The following is a 20363-nucleotide window of genomic DNA, read 5'->3' as shown; positions in this document are numbered from 1 at the left end:
TACTATGTTATTTATACTATGTTATTTATACTATGTTATTTATACTATGTTATTTTTAGATATTTTGCTTGCTTCATAAATATATAATCCAGATACATTGATATAATAAGGAATAGAAGCATTTTATTTAGTGGAGTCTTGTACTAGGGAATTGGGACATTTAAATTTATAAATTAAGTCAGCAGGGTTCTATGGGGCAGATGTCCTAAGCTCTGGCAAGTGATAAATTGGAAAGTGAATCGGCTCCTAACTGTCATTTTTCAAAACAGAGCCTGTAACACGACAGGAGCTGATTATTTGGTAGTTTATCACTCTCCAATTTATCACTTTCCAGAGCTTAGTACATTTCCCCTAAATACCCTAGACTTTTTTTATTCTTAGTACAAAGAAACACTAACCTGGTGTACAGTTTAAACTGTATAATAAAGTGCAGTTAAATATACATGCTATAAGCAAAGTGTGCACTGGGAGCAAGCTTACTTAAATGATCAGTTGGTCTTTAGCTGCCATCAGCAGTCTAGTGAAAAACAAAATGTGTGCCAACAGGATGGTGGATCTCTGGACCAAGTCCTTAAAGAAGCCCGCCGCATACCGGAGGATATTCTAGGCAAAGTCAGCATTGCAGTACTTCGGGGACTGGCCTACCTGAGAGAAAAACATCAGATCATGCACAGAGGTGATTAAATGTTTAAAAAGAGAACCCAGGGAACTGTAGTGCAGAAAAAGAAACGTGTTGGGGAGTTAAAATAACCTCCTGTTCAATCAAGCTCACAGCCTAATTTTCTTTTTTAATTTTTCTGCTTCGTTTCTGCAGATGTGAAACCCTCCAATATATTAGTGAATTCCCGGGGAGAGATCAAATTGTGTGACTTTGGTGTCAGTGGGCAACTTATAGACTCCATGGCTAACTCCTTTGTGGGGACCAGATCATATATGTCTGTAAGTTTGTGTAATTGTTTCAAAATGATGATGTGTGTAAGAAATTTTAAATCTGTGTCGGCACATGTGAACAGACCGTTCTTATGTTTTGTCTAACGTCCTTAAGCATTGTGAAAGGGAAGGAAAACTGATGACCAAACAAGTAAGCTCAACCAGATTTGTAAGAAATCTAATGCATGTGAACAATCTTATATGTATACGATCGCAGGTTCTCTCCACCTAGTCTTTACTGATTTATTTGTTTTTACTTTTATCTCACTTAGCCAGAACGATTACAAGGCACTCATTACTCTGTACAGTCGGACATCTGGAGCATGGGTTTGTCATTGGTAGAACTATCCATAGGAAGATACCCTATTCCACCGCCTGATAGCAAGGAACTGGAAGCCATCTTTGGACGACCTGTACTGGATGGAGCTGAGGGTGAACCTCACAGTATCTCACCTCGTCCAAGACCCCCAGGAAGACCCATTAGTGGTAGGGAGAACTAAACCATTTCTTAATTTTCATCCATTTTTTAAACCTCAATACTCACTATTTGATCTGAACCACCAACTATCATTCTTATGTATACTGTTTTTTTTCAATTGTTTTTATCCATTTTTTTTTTTTTTTCCTTGAAATTTTTTTTTACAGGTCATTGTATGGACAGCCGGCCGGCTATGGCTATATTTGAGCTGTTGGATTATATAGTAAATGAGGCAAGTGATATATTTTTTTTTTCTCCCTATTTCCTAATGTTTTATGAGCGTAATCTGGTGACTGCACATTGTGAACTTGTTATTGTAAAAGTTAAAACGAAATAAAGAACTATTTATGTGCAATGTTATATATGCTTTTTACATGCATACTTCTGCTTTGATTTAAGCCTATGTGTATACACCTATCTAGCAAAAAAGTGTAGTTTAACATGCTATCATAGCATTACATCGTTCTGAGTTGACAATCTGCCTCATTCCATTATACAGTGATTTTATGTGACATTATGAAAGTCACATATTGGGAAGTACAGTATTTCCCCATTAAGTTTGAGACTATATTGTTTACGAGAAAATGGACCTTGCCTTTGACTGGTAATCTCCGCTCGCCCCACCCCATCCATCCCTGCTATGCTTACTCATTCCTGGCACAGTGGCCCTTGTCATCTCTGGGTGGTTTGTCCCATTGCTGGCTGCAGTAGGAGATGTTGGAGGTTTGCTTGCCTGTGATGTGCCCCCCATCTCCCACTGCACATGACACACAGTTTAAGGAATTATATCAGATATGTCAATAGATTTGTCATTGTTTACACCTGGAATAGGGAACTTGATTAGAATAAACACATTTTGTTCTGTTCTGAGAACTCCTCATCAGGCCCTGCTGCAGTGGAGCTTATAATTAGTTTTTGTCACAAGCCAATTAATTTACCAGTATGGGCCGTATTCAGTTAGGCTGCGAAAAGTCTGAATCGGTGATAAATTATCGCAGATGATGTCATTTTTCGCATTTTTCAATTATCCCCGTATTCAATTTCAAAGACTTTTCGCCGCTGCAAAAATAGCCTGCACCCCTGGGAATAGCCCCTAAAAACGAACTGTGTAAAATAAAAACATTTAAAAAAATAGGGACACCCCAAAACAATGAATTTTAATTTTGGGGTAAAAAAAAAAAAAAAAAAGCCAAATTAATTCAGGTGGGGTTCCCAAGTATGAGGCAGGTGTTTTAAAGAATGCGGGTGGTAGCGGCAGGTGCATTTTTGAAGAATTTTCAAAATGCACATTAGGGACTTAAAAATATGTTTGCACTTATTTTCATGTACCCCAAATTTGATGGGCATGTTTTTTTTTTTTTTTGCAAAAAACAAACAAAACCTAAGTGCTATTCTTCACCCCTTCTTCACAGGCGCAGAAAAGCACCTGCCACGGCTATTTAAAAACCTGACTTCCGTTCAGCAGCCAAAACGGGGGGTACCCATAGTGATCCCCCATGTCTGGACATCTTTAGGGGGGTCCCATGGACAATTCCCGAAAATTCTCATTTTTTTGCAAAACTTACCTATGCGCCAGCTCCCGTTTTCGCACATTCCTAATTGAATACGGGGATAAAGCGGGCACACGCCCGATACTTTATCCCCGGAAAACCTCCGATGTGGAGCGAAAACTCCAGCACGGACTTTTCGCTCCAAATTGAATACCCACCTGAGTCTTTGAAGTGAGTGAAGGACCAGAAAAAAACAATGCAAACACATGGAGAACATTCAAACTCCATATAGATAGGGTCCTGCATTAATTCAACCACCCTGCTGTTCTATATATTTGACTTGAAGTTGAGTAAAATAAACCATGGGTGTGAATTCATGTCTGTGGCAAGAAAAAAGTTATCTGAGAAAACACGTTTGTGTGTACGCAATAGAAGTGCACACTAGAGATGAGCAACATTTTAAAACTCTTAAGTGAACTATTTGCCTCATTTTGCATTATTTGATGTGGGATTTGTCCACAATGGATTGTTTTTTGTTTTTTTTTGTCCCAGCTCTCTTAATAAGACTTTCATTTCTGCAAAGTGTGAATTTACAGGTAGAGTACAGACTTGCTCAGCTGTTATCTTTTGATGTAATTTGGTGGTTGAATCCCTTATACTTTCGTCCTTTGTACTAGCACTTTTTCATTTAATTTTTAATGTATTCTTCAGGGTTCATAGGACTCCACAGGGAGACAATGGGGTACTTGGAGGACCGGACACCAACAGCAAAGCTGAAGGCAACTCCGTTTCGTTGGTGTCCGGCAGGAGCTGGATCACAGTTAGAAAAGTAGGGCTGCTGTTAAGCAACCCAAGCTTTATTTTTATGATTTATTTTTATTTTCATACAGAGCAAGCAGCGCTAGACAGTCCTCTGGATGTATGCTCCATCACCCCTCCGTGGCGCCATGACTCTAGCCCTCGGCTAGGTACTCTCAGCAGGGCTCCTTGGTGACCTAGCTAGCAGGGCTCCTCTGACCCCAGGTTGCAGCCGGGACTCAAGGGGACCAATAAGGCGGTAAAGCTTGCCTGAAATCTATATACTCTTTTACAGGAGCTATTACTTGTCCTGCCAGGGATACGGACTGTGTGGCAAAAATCATTGAGAGTTGGGCAGAGGCCCTAGAAGATACGTTTTCCTCTCATGCTTTGAGGGAACAGATGTCCTACATATCTCACATTAGATATGCAGCCTCCTATTTAGAAGAGGCGGCTTTGGATATTGGTCTACTAGCTTCCAAGGCTTTCTTCTACTTCCGTGGTAACTGGCCGTATCGTTTGGCTTTGCTCATGGAAACAGATTTGGACTCTAAAAAGGCATTGGAGTCTCTGCCTTATTCTGGGGAGATCCTGTTTGGCCCAGAATTGGACAAGATTGTGACTGCCTTGGCAGCTTCCAAGACGGTGTTCTTGCCCTCTGCATCTAATACGACGCCTCGGATGTCATCCTTTCGGTACTTTCGTCCCCAAGGAAAAGCTAAAGGTCAGTCCTTTCCACGGCAGTCGGCATCCACAAAGGCCTCCAAGCCTAAGACCAAACAGGCCTGGGCTTCTAGACGTCCACCTACCAAATCTGAGGACAAGCCTTCAGCCTGATGGGGTGGGCCTCCCCCTGGGGGCTCCCAGGGTGGGAGGCTGACTTCTTCAGTTTGCCCAGTTCTGGCGTCAGACCACCTCAGGTGTCTGGGTAAAAGAAGTGGTCCAGAACGCCATTCAGTCCTTACTGCTCTCGGGAGTAATAATTTCACTCCTCTCATCACAGCGAGGGAAGGGCTGTAATTCTACCCTTTTCTTGGTTCAGAAGCCTAACTGGTCTCATCGGCCTATCGTCAACCTCAATTCTCTGAAAAAGTTTATGAGGGTGCCCAGGTTTCGTATGGAACCCCTACACTATATTGTCCTTACTATGAAGCCTGGGGATTTTATGGTGTCTCTAGACATTCAGGACGCATACCTACATATACCTATAGCGCCTTCTCATCAGCAGTATCTCCAGTTTGCTGTCCTACAGCAACATTACCAATTTCAAGCACTACCTTTTGGGCTTTCTACAGCTCCTCAAGATCATGGGTGTTATGTCGGCCTTTCTTCGTCGTCAGGGGATCAGACTGCTCTCTTACTTGGACGATCTCTTGCACTTAGCAAGCTCCCCAGAAATTCTTCACTGTCATCTGCAAAAAAAAGTCTTCCCTGACCCCTTCTCAAAGAATGGTACTTCTTCCTGGACTGTCAGGCTCAGAGAATCTTCCTGACGGCAGACAAAATCTCTGTATTACAGCAGCGAGTGCGCAGATTACTCCAGTCACCAAGTGTAAATTCACTCTGCAATGCAAGCCTTAGGACTCATGGTGTCCGCCTTTGACATGGTGGAGTTCACTCAGTTTCACTCCAGGCACCTACAACACCTGATCCTCTCCAGGTGCAACGGGCTGCCCCATCTGCTCAGATCTCAGATGATGGGCCTCTCTGGAGGTTCGCCTGTCCCTATCCTGGTGGCTACAGACATCCCACCTAAACAAGGGTCGCACCTTTTGGATCCCGGACTGGGCACTTCTCACCACAGACACAAGCCTCCGCGGGTGGGGCGAAGTGACCGGCCAGCACTCCTTCCAAGGATGATGGACTCCAGCCGAGGCAACCTTACCAATCAACATCCTGGAACTTCGAGCCATTTACAAAACCCTCACTATGGCTCAGGATATTCTTCAGGGCAGGCCAGTACAGTCCACCAATGCCACAGCAGTGGCCTACCTCAATCACCAAGAAGGCACTCAGTCAGCCAGCAATGGCAGAAGTGTCCCGCATTCTCATATGGGCCGAATGCCATATCCCAGCTACCTCCGCAGTGTTCATCTCGGGGATTCTCAATTAGGAGGCGGATTTCCTCAGCCATTATAATTCAGAAGTCTTTCAGCTCCTGGTGGACAAATGGGGTCTACCGAATGTGGACCTCATGACATAACCACAAGCTTCCAGTGTATGGGGCCAGTACGAGGGACCCCAACACAGCCTTCATGGATGCATTATTTATGAGGTGGACCTTCCATTTGGTGTACCTCTTTCCTCCAGTCTCCCTTCTGCCTTGGGTTCATCGGAAGTTCAAGCAAGAGGGGGCACGGTCCTGTTGGTAGCCCCTGTGTGGCCCATTTGCCATTGGTACTCCGATCTTCAAAGACTTTCCTCTCCAACTCCCTCTACGACCAGACCTGTTGTCTCAGGGTCCCTGTCTCCATCCGGACCTGGCCCGTCTGGTCTTTGACGGCTTGGCCCTTGAGAAATCCCTCCTAAAGTCTAAAGGGTTTTCTAGCTCTGTGGTCCAGACTATGCTCAGAGCATGTAAACCAACCTCTGCCAGGATTTATCATCGGGTGTGGCATACATATTTCCAGTGGTGTGCTGCTAGAAACAATGACCCTCAGGTTTTTAGGGTTTCTAGAATCCTTGCCTTTCTTAAAGCTGGATTGGATATTGGACTCCGTCTAGCCTCTCTGAAAGTGCACGTCTCTGCTCTATCCATCTGGTTCCAGTGCAGGATTGCTCCTCTACCAGAGGTTCACACCTCCCTGCAAGGTGTTCTACGTATACAACCTCCTTTGTCCCTCCTGTGGCTCTGTGGGATTTGTCAGTGGTTCTCCACACACTTGGGAACCTCCATTCGAACCCCTGGATTTAGTAGATACAAAATGGCTCACTGCGAAGGCTTTTTCTTCGGACTATAGCATCTGCCCTTAGGGTATCTGATTTAGGGGCACTTTCCTGTCGCTCCACATTTCTAATATTTTTCATCCGGACAGGGCTGTTCTTCGAACACGCCCTGGCTTCCTTCCCAAGGCGATCTCTCGTTTCCACCTTTTAATGAAAAACTGGTGGTTCCGGCCTTTCAATCACCAGACCTTTCGGCAGCTGCGGCCTCTTTGGATGTGGTCTGTGCTCTGAAGATCTATGTAGACCGTACTAATTCCATCAGGAAATCGAACTCCCTCTTTGTCCTATGTGAATTCCACAAGAAGGGATGGCTAGCTAACAAACAGACTCTGGCCATATGTCTTACATGCGCGTCTGCCGAACAACTATGCACGTGGTCTTCTGTCCACACCTTTTTTAGGTTCTATGCCTTTGATACATTTGCCTCTCAGGATGCTTCCTTCGGGCGCCGGGTTCTCACCTCATGAGCGTCCCCGCCCTTGTACAACTGTTTTGGGACATTCCCATTGTCTCCCTGTGGGCCCTGAAGAAGAAAAGGAGTTATGGTAAAACTTACCCTTGTTAACTCTTTCTTCGAAGTCCATAGGGTCCACAGGGCACCCGCCCTGACGCACCTGGCATCTATGGGTTTCTTCTCTTGGTCACTTGTTTCCTTCTCTGTGTGCGAGTGTGATTCTTCAGGGTACCAGTCTTCCATCTCTCCTATCCTACTCCTGCCTTGGACTTGTTACCAAAACTGAGTTGCCTGTGGGCGGGGGTATAGGGGGAAGGACCGGAACATCCTGGGATAGAAAAAGCTTTGCTGTTGGTGTACGGTCCTCCAAGTACCACCTACACCCCATTGTCTACTTGTGGACCCTATGGACTTCGAAGAAAGAGAGTTAACAAGGGTAAGTTTTACCATAACTCTCCTTTTCTAGAACAAAGGATGTAAGACAGATCATCTCTTTGTACTTCCGCATGGTACACATCAGGGTCCATGTTCTTCCAAAAACACACTAGCAATATGGATTAAACAAGTTAAATTCTAAGCAGATAGAACATTAGGTCCTAGAGATATTGAGGCACATTTTACAAGAGCAGTGGTGACCTTATGGGTTCACATGTCTCAGGCATCAACAGTTGATCTAAGCAAAGCAGCGGTCTTCATACATTGTCTTCTGGATGTCATTACTTTATAAGAGACTCTGTTTGGAAAGAAGATTCTACATGCAAGGGCTCATTATTTATGTATGCAGAGATTAGCAAATAAAGCTTTGAGAGAGGGGCGTAGCAAGTGCTGTGGTGAGCAGCATCTAATTGGTTGTGAGTTGTTAATGTATTTGAGTGTATGCCTGGGCGAGCTGGTGTTCTTTATTTGATTGTTTTCAAGTTTTTTTCATGCTATTTGCCTTATTTTGTAATATCCAAGAGAGGACTTCATTACTATGCACTACTATTTACTATATAAAGGATTAGAAAACGCTACAAATGAACATTGTTGAACAGAGTACAAACATCCTAATGTAACGTTTATTCTACACTCCCACTCCATGTTACAGCTTGTTCAGTTTACTTATGTTGTCTGTTTTTTTTTTTTTTTTTTTGCAGCCTCCTCCTAAGCTCCCATCTGGAGTCTTCACGACAGATTTCCAAGAGTTTGTACATAAATGGTAAGATAAAAATATTTCCTGTTACTTTTTTGTTATTTTTCTTGGTTACTTGGTTATTTGCATGTTGATGTAAAGAGATTTATATATGTAATATGTAATTTTTTTTTCCATAAAGATACACAAAGGAGCTTTTGAAACCACTAAGTTGTAGGTGATTAACCCTAATAACACTGTACTACAAAACCTGATATTTTCTTTTCTAATTCCATGGCAGGCATAACGGATGGGTCAGTTAACTGACTAGAGAATTGATAAACAACTGGAATATAATGTGACTACTCGTTCTCTTCTGTCTCAACTGAGTAAAGTAGTGTTTTGTCGGTGTCATAAATGTTACCAGCAACTCTGGAGCGCCCCTGCAATGCATCTCTGGGGACTGCAAGCAGGGATATGGGTAGCTTCCAGAGATCACTAGTTGCTATTTTGAGTAGCAAATGCGTGGTTAGAGACTTGGGCCTCTTTTCTATATGAGGAAAGCACATCTGACATCACTTCTATGTAGACTGGTGGGAAAAAATGTGCACAATGTTTGGAACTGCTCTGCTGGGCCTTTAAGATTCAATGAGGATTTTTGCAACATGGAACCCAACTGCAAAAAGCTGAAGAGCACTCATAGGTAAAACGTTTCTTAGGCATGTGACTTTTCAACAAGTGATAAACATTTTATTTGATTATTATGAAGGAGCTTTATGTGGGATTAGATCACCTCCCAGGACACTTGTCACCAAATAAGACTTCTATAATATACAGGGGCTGAAGAGACCCAGATCTCGAAGTGTGGACGTAGATTATGCAGACTAGTTCCCCGGTCATTTCACCCTGATGTTAATTTCCTCCTTAAACATATTAACAAAACTATGGAGATGGACAATGCCCTAGGCCTTCTTTTAAGATCATTAATGAAAAGATGGACTATCATCCGCTTATTCTGAAGAGACTTAACTGTGTGTACTTTTCAAGATGAAGATTTTTCTTCATAGTGTCCAGTACCTAGAATTCATGTGACTTTTCTGCTTGGACCAGTATTGCACTAGCACAGGCCTGTCCGGTTGATGGCTGGAAGCTGAATGGTAGACACCATAGATTCAGAGCATCCCTGTATTTCATACATTGTTGAATACAGAAAGGGACAGATTACAAATTATTTTCAATGCACTAAATACAGTAGATAGTGGCAAGTAGTTTGCAGACTGTCCCTTTCTACAAGCCTGCATGAGGTGGAGGAGCTAAGCAGGATGCAGGAGTCTGCCAAATCAATGGATTGGAAAATGGAAAGCTGCATTAAGAGGCTTCACATTCCTCAAACAGTACTTAAGTGTAATGTGGCTATGGCTTAAGTCTCTATGGTGCTTAAAATATGACCGATACCCCCATAATGATCTCTATGGTGATTAAAATATGACCGATACCCCCCATAATGATGTGCAAAAGAAGAGAAGTAGAAAGTATCTGATTAAAAGAATTGAAGTTATGCAATAAGAAAATGATAATTCGCACTGGATACAATTGCCTTCTCATCTAGAAGTATGGCATTCGCAGTAGTTGCCAGGAGAACCTTATTCCCACAATTGAAGAATCATACTTCCTTTTGAAAGCTTTTTTTGTTTTTTGAAGAATAGTATTCCAAAAGTCAATCCTAGAATTTGCCACAAGGCAGAAGAAACTTTAGAGAAGTACAGAGCCATCTGCCAGAAAAGCAGTATTTTCAACAATTTGGTGCCAATTCAAAACAGCCTTTTCGTTCCCTCAGGGTTAAGGAAGGTAAGACGGGGGGCCAAATGCCTCACAATTGCTCTCTTCAAGATAAGCACCCATAGGACACCATGGAGGTTTATCACTCAAAATCACTGGGCTTGTGACATCGGTGTTCTCCCCAGGCTGTTTATTGCGAGCGTGCCACCCGGCAAGAAACGGCTACCGCCCGGTACTTCCCCCCCGGCCCAATGCACCGCATCCCCTGTTGCCTGGTCGCCCTCAATGTGTTCTTGTTGCCACGGATGCAGACGCTGGATGTGACGCCGAGCTGCGATGACATCACATGTTCTTCCCATCGGAGGCTCCCAGTCCATCTGGCATCTGTGTCCACCGGCAATAAGGACACGTTAGTGAGTGTTCTGGGCAACGGGACTTGGCGCATTGGGGCTGGGGGGAGTGCCGGGCAGTAGGTTGTACAGGGATGCAGTGCATTGGGGCAGGGGAGAGTGCCGGGTGGCGCAACTTGGTCCCGTCACATTACAGGGTGGTTTCAGGCTGGAGGGCTGAGATCCCTGCCCCTGGATAAAAGTAAGGGCGCGATGTTCAGCCGGGAACAGTCGTCTGAACACATTAAAGAAAGTAGTCCTGCGTCCACTCTCTCTGTGTAGGAGCTGAAAAAAAAATCTGTGGGGACACTGTATCTGGGAGCTGTATTAAAATAAATTCTTTGGTGTCAGCACTAAATAGCCTGATGCTGAGGTCACTAGAGGGACCAGGTCCTACAGATTTTGATTATGAAAAAGCTGCAAACGGGCCTCTTAAGAAGAAGAGGAGAATTAATATATAAAATGTTAAATGTTATTTCAAGTTTAAATCATTATAAGGTCGGGGTTTAAACATTTTATTATTGCGAAGACCCCCACACAACTACTTTCTTGATTCACCCTGGCTGGAAAAAATTTCTGTGGAGAACACTGGACATCATCAACAAAGGGGAAGGTCTTTGTAATGTTCCAGGTCCAGGTCCAGTCATCCATAGCATGGTTGGAGACATTACAGAACAGCATACAGAGAAAATAGAGATTTTGCACATTTTATCACCTGCTCTGAGATGATGAAAACTTTTTGCTGGTTTCTGCCTATGGAGTTCTCACACATGCAAACTCTACGGCAATTGGATAGCGTGATACGCAGGTATGGTCGAAAAGTTTGCATCGGCGAATGCTTTTCGCAAAACGCGACTCTTTGCACCGAATTGAATACGGCCCAAAGACTGTATCTGTACTCCCAAGAACTGCAGCTGTTGAGAAGGCATACATTTTACTTTTTGCTGTATTGTTGATCCAACTGGATTACTATAGGAAAGTAATCACCTGAGCTGGTTCTGTCTTGTGACAGAAAAGCCAAAGTAAGTTGCCAAAGTTTAATCCATATAAATCCATACCAAGTTTCCCTGTTTCCTAAAGGTGGTCACAAGAACCACTAGCAATTTTGTGAAATTCTTTGGAGAAGTAGCCTGAATGGGAGCCAGGGATATAAGAAAGTGGTGATCAAGTATAAAAAACTAATTGTAGATCTAAGGCAACATGCTGGTCACCTTTTGACAAAAAATCCTTTGCCCCCTCCCCACCTAATGACTAATTAGGCACCAAACATTTTTCAATTAGCTTACTTCCCCCTAATAATGACATGTAATTTTTGGGGTGAAAATTTAAAAAATGTTGGAAAATGGGTTTAAAGTACTGGGTCAGGTATTTCTACATCAGGGTCCATAGGGTATCCACAGGATACCTTGGGGTATAGGCGATGGCGACAGACATCCAGGCGCCACAGAGTTAAAAACTTCTCCATCCTCCCAGGATGCACTGGGGTCCCTCTCCTATACCCCGCCCCCGAGCCTCAGCCTCGTCGGTGCCTGGCTGAAGTCGGATGCACCGTACAGAGTGGGGGTCTGCAGGCCCCTGAAGTTCTTCAATGCAGCTGTGGCTGCACATCTAACGAGCAGACAACATGGACAGTATGTACTGACGTCCATGTCGTCGCTCCTACACCCCGCTGGTACCAGAACGACGGTACTGATCCGGGGATGCTGGTGGGTGACCGGGGATGCTGGTGGGTGACTGGGGTCACAGGTAGCAGTGGCCCCGGTTGCCCGGACTATGGCCGGATTTACGGGGGTTCAGGTAAGCGGCAAGGTCCCGCGGTGGGTCCCAGCCGAATAGCACAGTCCTTAGTCCCCAGGCAGGGGGCTCCCTGGGGACTGGCTGCAGTGTGGAACCAGGCTACTGATCCCTGCGCTTTCCGCTACCCTCTGGGACTGAGGACTGGACAGAAACAGTAAATGTCCAGCGTCCCAGGGGTTAAATGCATGCCAGGGGAGCGCGCTTTCCCTGCTAAGCAGCCTGCGCCTCCCCCGCTGCACACGGCCTCTCCACAAGGTGGTTAGGCATCTGCATGCGCTCTGCCCCCGGACCAGCCCTCCCTCTGCTCTTCGGTGGCCATTTTAATACATGTGGCATACACTGCTGGAAGCTGTTAACGCGGGCATGGTGGTCTTGCATACCTCTACTCCGGTGCAAGGTCAGTGTATGCAGCGCTGTTTCCTACCAGGCTGAGGTCTGGTTAGTTGATGAAGCGCAGATACTGCAGGGTTTTCAATATTCTGCATTGTATGTGACTTTGGGCTAGCGCTGCTGTCTGTTACTTTAACTTTCACATACTGTCAGCTATTTTCCCTATCCCTGTTTTTCTTCTCTGCTAACAAGCCCTTGCGATGCGGTGTTGCAAGGGGGATTTATACCTCACTATACAACTTGTTGTGAAGTGCGGTGGTCACATACAGCTCCGGGTCACACACTCAGTATGTCTGACAGTGAGCATGATTTCCCCATTCCGCCTCAGTGTACTGTATGCAAGGTACCATTGGCAGAGGGTGATGGTAACTCTGATGGATTATGTAAGGCGTGCTTGCGGTGGCACGGCCGATTTCTGTCACTACACCTGTGCAGGAGCTACCATGGGCTTGTTTTGCTGCGGCACTTACTATCCTGGTGGCCCAGTTAACGACAACCCCTGCGTGTCCCCAGATGGGGGTCTCACGGCAGTCTATGGTGTCGTCCCCTATGCAGGGGTTTCCTAAACAGTTAATTGTACCTCAGAGTTTCCCGTTGTCGCCCCCTCAGGTCATCCATGAACCTGCATGGGCTAATTCACTGTCTACCTCAGTACAACAGCCGTCAGAGGTGTTACAGGGCTAGTCGTCTGTGCGGGCGCAGAAGCGACTGCTGCAATCTCATCAAGATCAGGATGCTGTGACGACAGATGATGGCTCATACGTGTGGTGCGCATGGCCTTGGTTATTGAGCATGGCGCTCCTCCTGTAGCTAAATCAAAATATGCCTTTTTCAAGGATATTAAAAGTGATGATACAGTATTTCCCCTATCTGATCAGCTAGTGGATCATTTAGAGGAGGCGTGGAAAACACCAGGTAAGCGTTACCAGCCCCCTAGACAGTTTGCGGTGGCATATCCTTTTGCAGATTATTTTGCAAAATGTAATAACCCGCCACAAGTGGATTTACACGTCTAGTAAAGAGTGCTACGTTGCCTATGTCCTCTATGTCCTCCTTTAAAGGATCCAACAGATCGCAGGGTAGAAATATTCCCTTGCAGGAGGCGTGTCCAGGTCGGCTTTGGCCGTGTGCTGGGTGGCAAGAGCTATGGAGCTCTGGGCTGATACCTTGGAGGCATCCCTGGACCCAGACTCGTCACCTGAACAGGTGGAGTTGGTGGGTAATTTAAGGGACTCAGCTACCTACATTAATGAGGCAGCTTTAGATATGGGCCTCATGGCGTCCAAGATCTCGTCGTATCCTGTGGCTGCGTTCTTGGAAGGCGGATGCTGATTCCAAAAAGGGCCTATAGAACGCAGAACAGACCCAGGGTACAGTCCTTTCCTAGGAGGACTGCCGCCAAGAAACCTGCAAAGTCCAGGACGCAGGCCTGGAGTACCAGACGTCCCACTCCCAAGTCCGATGACAAACCTTCGGCCTGACGGGACGGGCCTCTCTTTGGGGGACCTCAAAGTGGGAGGCAGACTTCTGAAATTCGCCCAAAAAGCTGGTGTCTGACCACTTCAGACACATGGGTCTGAGAAGTGGTCACAGGCGTACGCCCTCTCCTTCCGCAGGAGGCCTCCCTGCCGGTTTTTCACCACGGGCCTTCCGTCCAATCAGGACAAGGCCCAGGAACTCAAGAAGGTAATGCACTCGATCCTCCAGAATGGAGCTATAGTGCCAGTTCCTTTGTCTCAGAAGGGATTGGGGTATTACTCCAATCTTTTTCTGGTGCAGAAACCCAATGGGTCCTACCGGCCAATACTCAACCTCAAATCCCTCAACAAATTTCTGAGGGTTCCTCGGTTCAGGATGGAGACCCTGAGTTCCATTATTTTAGCAGTGGAAACTTGGGATTTCATGGTGTCGCTGGATATTCAGGATGCTTACCTGCATATCCCTATTGTCCCAGCACACCAGTGCTTCCTCAGATTTGCAGTGGTCGAGGACCACTTCCAGTTTCAGGCTCTACCCTTCGGTTAGGCTACAGCACCTTGGGTGTTCACCAAAGTTATGGCCGTTATGGCAGCTCACCTGCGGTTGCAGGGAGTCCGCCTGTTACCTTATCTGGACGATCTCCTGTTACTGGCGGAGTCCTCAGAGAAACTTCAGCACCATCTGCAACTAACAGTCTCTGTATTGCAGTCTCGCGGCTGGCTGATAAATTGGAAGAAGTCCTCCCTGGTACCATCTCAGAGGATGCCCCGTCTAGGAGCTCTGTTGGATTCCCAACATCAGAGGATCTTGGTGATGGGAGAAAAGATCTCTGCGTTACAGGCAAACGTTTGTCTTTGCCTGCAGAGTCGCCGAGTGTCTATTCACTCGGCAATGAGGTTACTGGGACCCATGGTATCCATGTTCGACAAGGTGGAGGTTGCCCAGTTTTACTCGAGACCTCTGCAGAAGCTGATCCTCTCCAGATGGAATGGGTCACCCCAAAGGATAAAGACACAGACTATGGTGCTTTCCCCGGAGGTGCGATTATCTCTGGCCTGGTGGCTACAGACGGTTCACCTGAAAAAGGGGCACGCCTTTTGGATCGCAGACTGGGCCCTTCTGACGACGAATGCCAGTCTCTGGGGCTGGGGAGCGGTGATGGGTCCACACTTCTTTCAGGGAAGGTGGACATCGGTAGAAGCTGCTCTTCCAAATAACATATTGGAACTGCGGGCAGTATTCAAGGCTCTCCAGCAAGCAAAACAGGTCTTGCAGGGAAAACCTTTGCAGGTACAGTCGGACAACGCCACCACGGTGGCATACATAAACCGCCAAGGAGGGACTCGCAGTCAGGCGGCTCTGACAGAGGTGTCCCGCATTCTAGTATGGGCGGAAAAGCATCTCACCGCAATATCAGCAGTGTTCATACCAGGAGTTCTCCACTCTGAAGCAGACTTTCTCAGCAGTCAAGACGTGCATCCAGGAGATTGGTCTCTTCACCAGCAAGTGTGTCAGCTACTGATGAACAAGTGAGGCCTTCCAGAGATAGATCTCCATGGCCTCACGACACGACAACAAACTGCCGATGTTCGGGTCAAGAACAAGAGACGCAAAGGCTTGTCTAGTGGCTGCTCTGGCGGTCAAGTGGACCTTCCAGTATGCATACCTCTAACCTCCGTTCTCCCTTTTTCCTCGAGTGATACGCCAATTCATGCAAGAAGGCGGCATGCGACTGCTGATTGATCCAGCGTGGCCCAGGCGGCACTGGTACACGGATCTTCAGGGTCTCTCAGTGGACACTCCGCTGTTGTTGCCTCAACGTCAGGAACTGCTGACGGCGGGGCTATTGAGACTGCCCTCTTGAGGTCCAGAAGTTTCTCCAGCTCTGTGGTCAACACCATGCTGAGAGCTTGGAAGCCTTCATCTGCCAACATCTACCATAGGCAGTACAGACGGTGTAATGGTTAGCGTTACTGCCTCACAGCACTGAGGTCATGGGTTCGATTCCCACCCCGGCCCTACCTGTGTGGAGTTTGTATATTCTCCCTGTGCTTGCGTGGGTTTCCTCCGGGTGCTCCGGTTTCCTCCCACACTCCAAAAATATACTGGTAGGTTCATCGGCTCCCAACACAAATTACCCCTAGTGTGTGCGCATGTGATAGGGAATATAGATTGTAAGCTCCACTGGGGCAGGGACTGATGTGAATGGCCAAATATTCTCTGTAAAAGCGCTGCGGAATATGTGTGCGCTATATAAATAACTGGTAATAAATAAAATAAATAGTGTGGCGGGCTTTCTTCCAGTGGTGTCGCACTAGAGGTTAAGCTCCTCAGGTGTTCAGATTGTCCAGGGTTCTGGCCTTCCAGGTGGGTTTAGACCAGGGTCTTCGCCTAGCTTCCCTGAAGGTACAGGTGTCTGCACTTTTAGTGTGGTTTCATCGTAGGATTGTTATGCTTCCTGATGTCCGCAGCTTTATGCAGCCTCCCTTTGTTCCACCTGTGGCACCATGGGTTCTGGCTGTGGTCTTGAAGACTCTTCAAGGACCGCCATTTGAACCACTGGACTCAGTGGATTTGAAATGGCTACCCATTCAGACTGTATTCCTTCTGCCTATTGCTTCGGCCAGAAGGGTTTCAGAATTGGGAGCTCTCTCATGCAGACCTCCATTTCTAATTTTTCATAGACACAGGGCTGTGCTGCGTACTCGTCCTGGGTTTCTTCCAAAGGTGGTATCTAGTTTCCATATCAACAAGGAAATTATTGTACAATAGTTTACTTCACTAGACCTTTCGGTTGGTGAGGCCACCTTGGATGTGGTGCGGACTTTGAAAATCTATGTGGACCGCACTTCTGTCTATAGGAAGTAAGACTCTTTGTCCTTTATGGCTTCCATAAAAGGTTGGCCTGCCACTAAACAAACATTGGCAGGATGGATTTGACTGGCTATCCCTGAAGCTTTTGCTCACGAGGGCCTTCCTGTTCCATCTTCTGTTAAGGCTCATTCCACTAGGTCTGTGGGTCCTTCGTGGGCAGCTCGATGTGGCGCCTCAGCTGTTCAGCTTTGCAAGGCGGCCACGTGGTCATCTGTCCATACTTTCGTACGGTATTATGCTTTTGATACCTACGCCTCTCAGGATGCTTCATTCGGGCGACGGATTCTCCTCTCAGCACAGGAGCGTCCCCACCCTTGAAGGATACTGCTTTGGGACATCCCCAAGGTATCCTGTGGATACCCTATGGACCCTGATGTAGAAAATGAGATATGGTAAGAACTTACCTTTGTTATCTCTATTTCTACGAAGTCCATAGGGTTCCACAGGACTCCCGCCCTGTCGCACCTGTACTGCAGATGGGCTGTGGTTCTGGTCACCGGTTTTTCAGTCTCCCTCTGGTGAGAATGTGATTCTTGTGTGTTCCAGACTTTCTTCTCTCTCTCTCTCTCCTTATCCTCCTTCGGCCTATGGCTTGTGACGAAACTGAGTGCCTGAGGCTCGGGGGCGGGGTATAGGAGAGGGACCCCAGTCCTGGGAGGATGGAGAAGTTTTTAACTCTGTGGTGCCTGTATGTCTGCCGCCATCGCCTATACCCCAAGGTATCCTGTGGAACCCTATGGACTTCGTAGAAATAGAGATGATAAAGGTAAGTTCTTACCATATCTCATATTTTTTGGGTGGCTGTAGGATTGTAGGTGGCTGCAGCAGGTGTATTTTTAATAAATTTTAAAACTGCACTTAATATAAATATATACTAGCACCCATTTTAATGTACCCCCAATTTAACTACAGCAATTATTTTTTCCAAAAGAAATTGCTTTATATAATTTTTCCACACTTATGCACAGATGCATATAACAGCCATTTAACTCAATTTAAGAACCCAAAATACTTTTATTAGAGATATTAATACACTTCTATATTGATTTCAGTTAGGCTGGTAGCAGGATGCAAGCCTAATGGTGATGCACACGGTACCATAAAAATGCACGATTTGGGACTCCGGTTCCGGCGCTGACATGAGCGGCTGCTAGACGGAGGAGCTCCGTTACATACCCGGCAGCAAAGCGATATCACGGCTGACGTTCAGCCTCTTGACAGCCGCCCGCCGCTCTCACGACTCCTGAACCCCTTCAGGCAACACAGCAAGTGAGACCATATGCCGCCAGCGCCTGGGAAACAGCAGCGCCAGCGAGCAGACCGCCGCACCCTAGATCCCAATATGGCGTCGCAAGCCGTGGGACATGCAGCACCGGACCCCAAATCTCCCCAATCCTCAAGAGGCTTACCCCAAGACAACTGTAATAAGTCAGAAGACTCACTAGACTCCTCTCCCTCTCCAGCCTACGCAGAGGAGATGCCTGTTACTTATGGATCATTGGTCCATGCTGTCAGGGAAGCCATGGGCCCCCTGTTACAAGCTCAAACAGCAGACATCAAAGCCCAACTGTCCCAACTATCACAAAGAGTTCTCACTACTGAACACAGGCTTGGAGAAATGTTCCATGATGTGGCCAATCTCAAAAAATCAATAGGGGAAACGGAGAAAGCAAGACATCACATTTGGTGCAAACTAGATGACCTAGAAAACAGGTCGCGCCGCAATAACCTGCATATTGTGGGACTCCCTGAAGAAGTCAAGGGCCCGGGGCTTTGACTTTATACGTACCTTCCTTCCCGCCATGCTACAAATACAAGACGTATGCCAGGACAGGGTTATAGAAAGAGCTCACAGAGTAGGGCAGCAGAAATCTGAGAATGGCGCGCGCCCTCGTGTAGTTCTCTTCAAATGTTTAAACTAACTCCACAAAGAGTCTATCTAGAACGCCTCAAGGAAGCGAAGAGATATGACCTGGGAATCAAGTAAATAATTAATATTCCAAGACTATTCAGCAGAACTCTCAAAAGTGCAAAAGGATTTTTCTCCTATATGCTCCCGCCTGGTTAGAGAACACAGAAAATTCGCTTTACTCTACCCTGCGCGGCTTCGTTTGTATGACGGCTCTTCCTTTGTCGACTTCACATCCGTTGCAGATACAGAAGCTTTTCTCCGAGAACAAGATGAAGCCAGGGGACTCAACCCAGATGTAGCTGAATAACATCACAAATCACTGCCTCTGCCGGGTATATTTAAGGTTAACACAGGAAACCTCAACGTCTTTCCCTCATGGCTAATGTCATATGATATATTGAACCATTCTCACGTTGTATGGTCCCTTTGGTTTATTTGAGAAAGGCTTACACTAATCTGCTATATGTAATGCTAGTCTCACTGAGAGGGAAAAAAAAATAATAAGTTAATATGTTATTCATGTGTTGGTGATAATGGGGTACTCGAGTCCTTCTTTTCTTACCGTTTTAGTTGTTTTATCTATATTATGGACTATATATTAGGCATTTACCGTCTAAAACGATATCACAATGGATTTAACTATAGTTGCTCTATCTATGTTTACTAAATGCTGCCGGATTGGTTAGGAGCTATTCTCTCTGTATTTTATTGGATTAAGTATAATATATTTGTTCCCCAGATAGTTTCAATGCTGATTGCATAATTGTTACTGAAGCTCTGTGGAGACGATATGTTTTCACCGACTCTAAGAGTACATTGAAGAATTCAAATGTAGTTACTAAAGTGTTATGTCCCTGTGTTTGTCTTCATCCCTGTTTTGTACTTCCCTTTTTGTGTCCTCCTTCCTCCCAACTTTTATGGATGCGTTTTGGCTTCATGTTTTCCTAAAAATACAAGTTGTATGGCGGAATTCAAGATAGGCTCATGGAAAGTGGGAGGGTTTTATTCCCCTCCAAAGAGGAAAAAGATCCTCCTTTATCTAAATAAGCTTAAAATAGATATTGCATTTTTACAAGAGACACACTTAATACCTTCTGAGATTGCCAAATTGAATATTCTTAAATGGAAAGTCTTAGCATCTGCCCCATACACATCAAAAGCCAGAGGAGTAGTGATAATGATCAAACGTCACCTGCAGGTGGAGTTGGTATCCACGAAAGTAGATTCCGAGGGCCGGAATCTACTGGTGGGGAAGAAATTCACCTTTTGTAACATTTATGCACCAAATGTTTATTCAAAGCCTTTTTTTCAACAATTGATTGCTCTTCTAAATCAATACCCTGCCGATTCCTTATGTATTTCTGGAGATATGAACTTAATCTCTTTAATGCACTTAGATAGACAGATGACACCTAATCGGAGTCGGAAACCTCCTAAATTGGGAGTTCCAGCTTTTGCAGCCAGCTTAAACCTTTTAGATGTCTGGAGAGTGTTACACCCGCTGGAGAAGTCCTATTCATGCCTGTCTGCGGCACA

At 45.8% G+C, this 20363-nt stretch overlaps 1 protein-coding gene across 3 annotated transcripts in view; it reads left to right on the top strand.

The window, feature by feature from the left end:
• The window catches only part of MAP2K2 (mitogen-activated protein kinase kinase 2), an 84429-nt gene that overhangs the window by 51120 nt on the left and 12946 nt on the right, over positions 1–20363 (top strand). For all 3 annotated transcript variants that reach the window (XM_088446482.1, XM_088446481.1, XM_088446480.1), the window contains exons 5-9: positions 547–676; positions 815–939; positions 1203–1416; positions 1576–1640; positions 8233–8294. In XM_088446482.1, the coding sequence (XP_088302608.1) occupies positions 547–676; positions 815–939; positions 1203–1416; positions 1576–1640; positions 8233–8294 (596 nt within the window). The remainder of the gene's footprint in view (positions 1–546; positions 677–814; positions 940–1202; positions 1417–1575; positions 1641–8232; positions 8295–20363) is intronic.

This window comes from Taudactylus pleione, unplaced genomic scaffold (genome assembly GCF_031769625.1).
Source record: "Taudactylus pleione unplaced genomic scaffold, aTauple2 ptg000399l, whole genome shotgun sequence".
Classification (NCBI taxonomy): Eukaryota; Metazoa; Chordata; class Amphibia; order Anura; family Myobatrachidae; genus Taudactylus; species Taudactylus pleione.
Note: the sequence above shows the minus strand (reverse complement) of the source record. Positions and strands in the feature narration are given on the sequence as shown.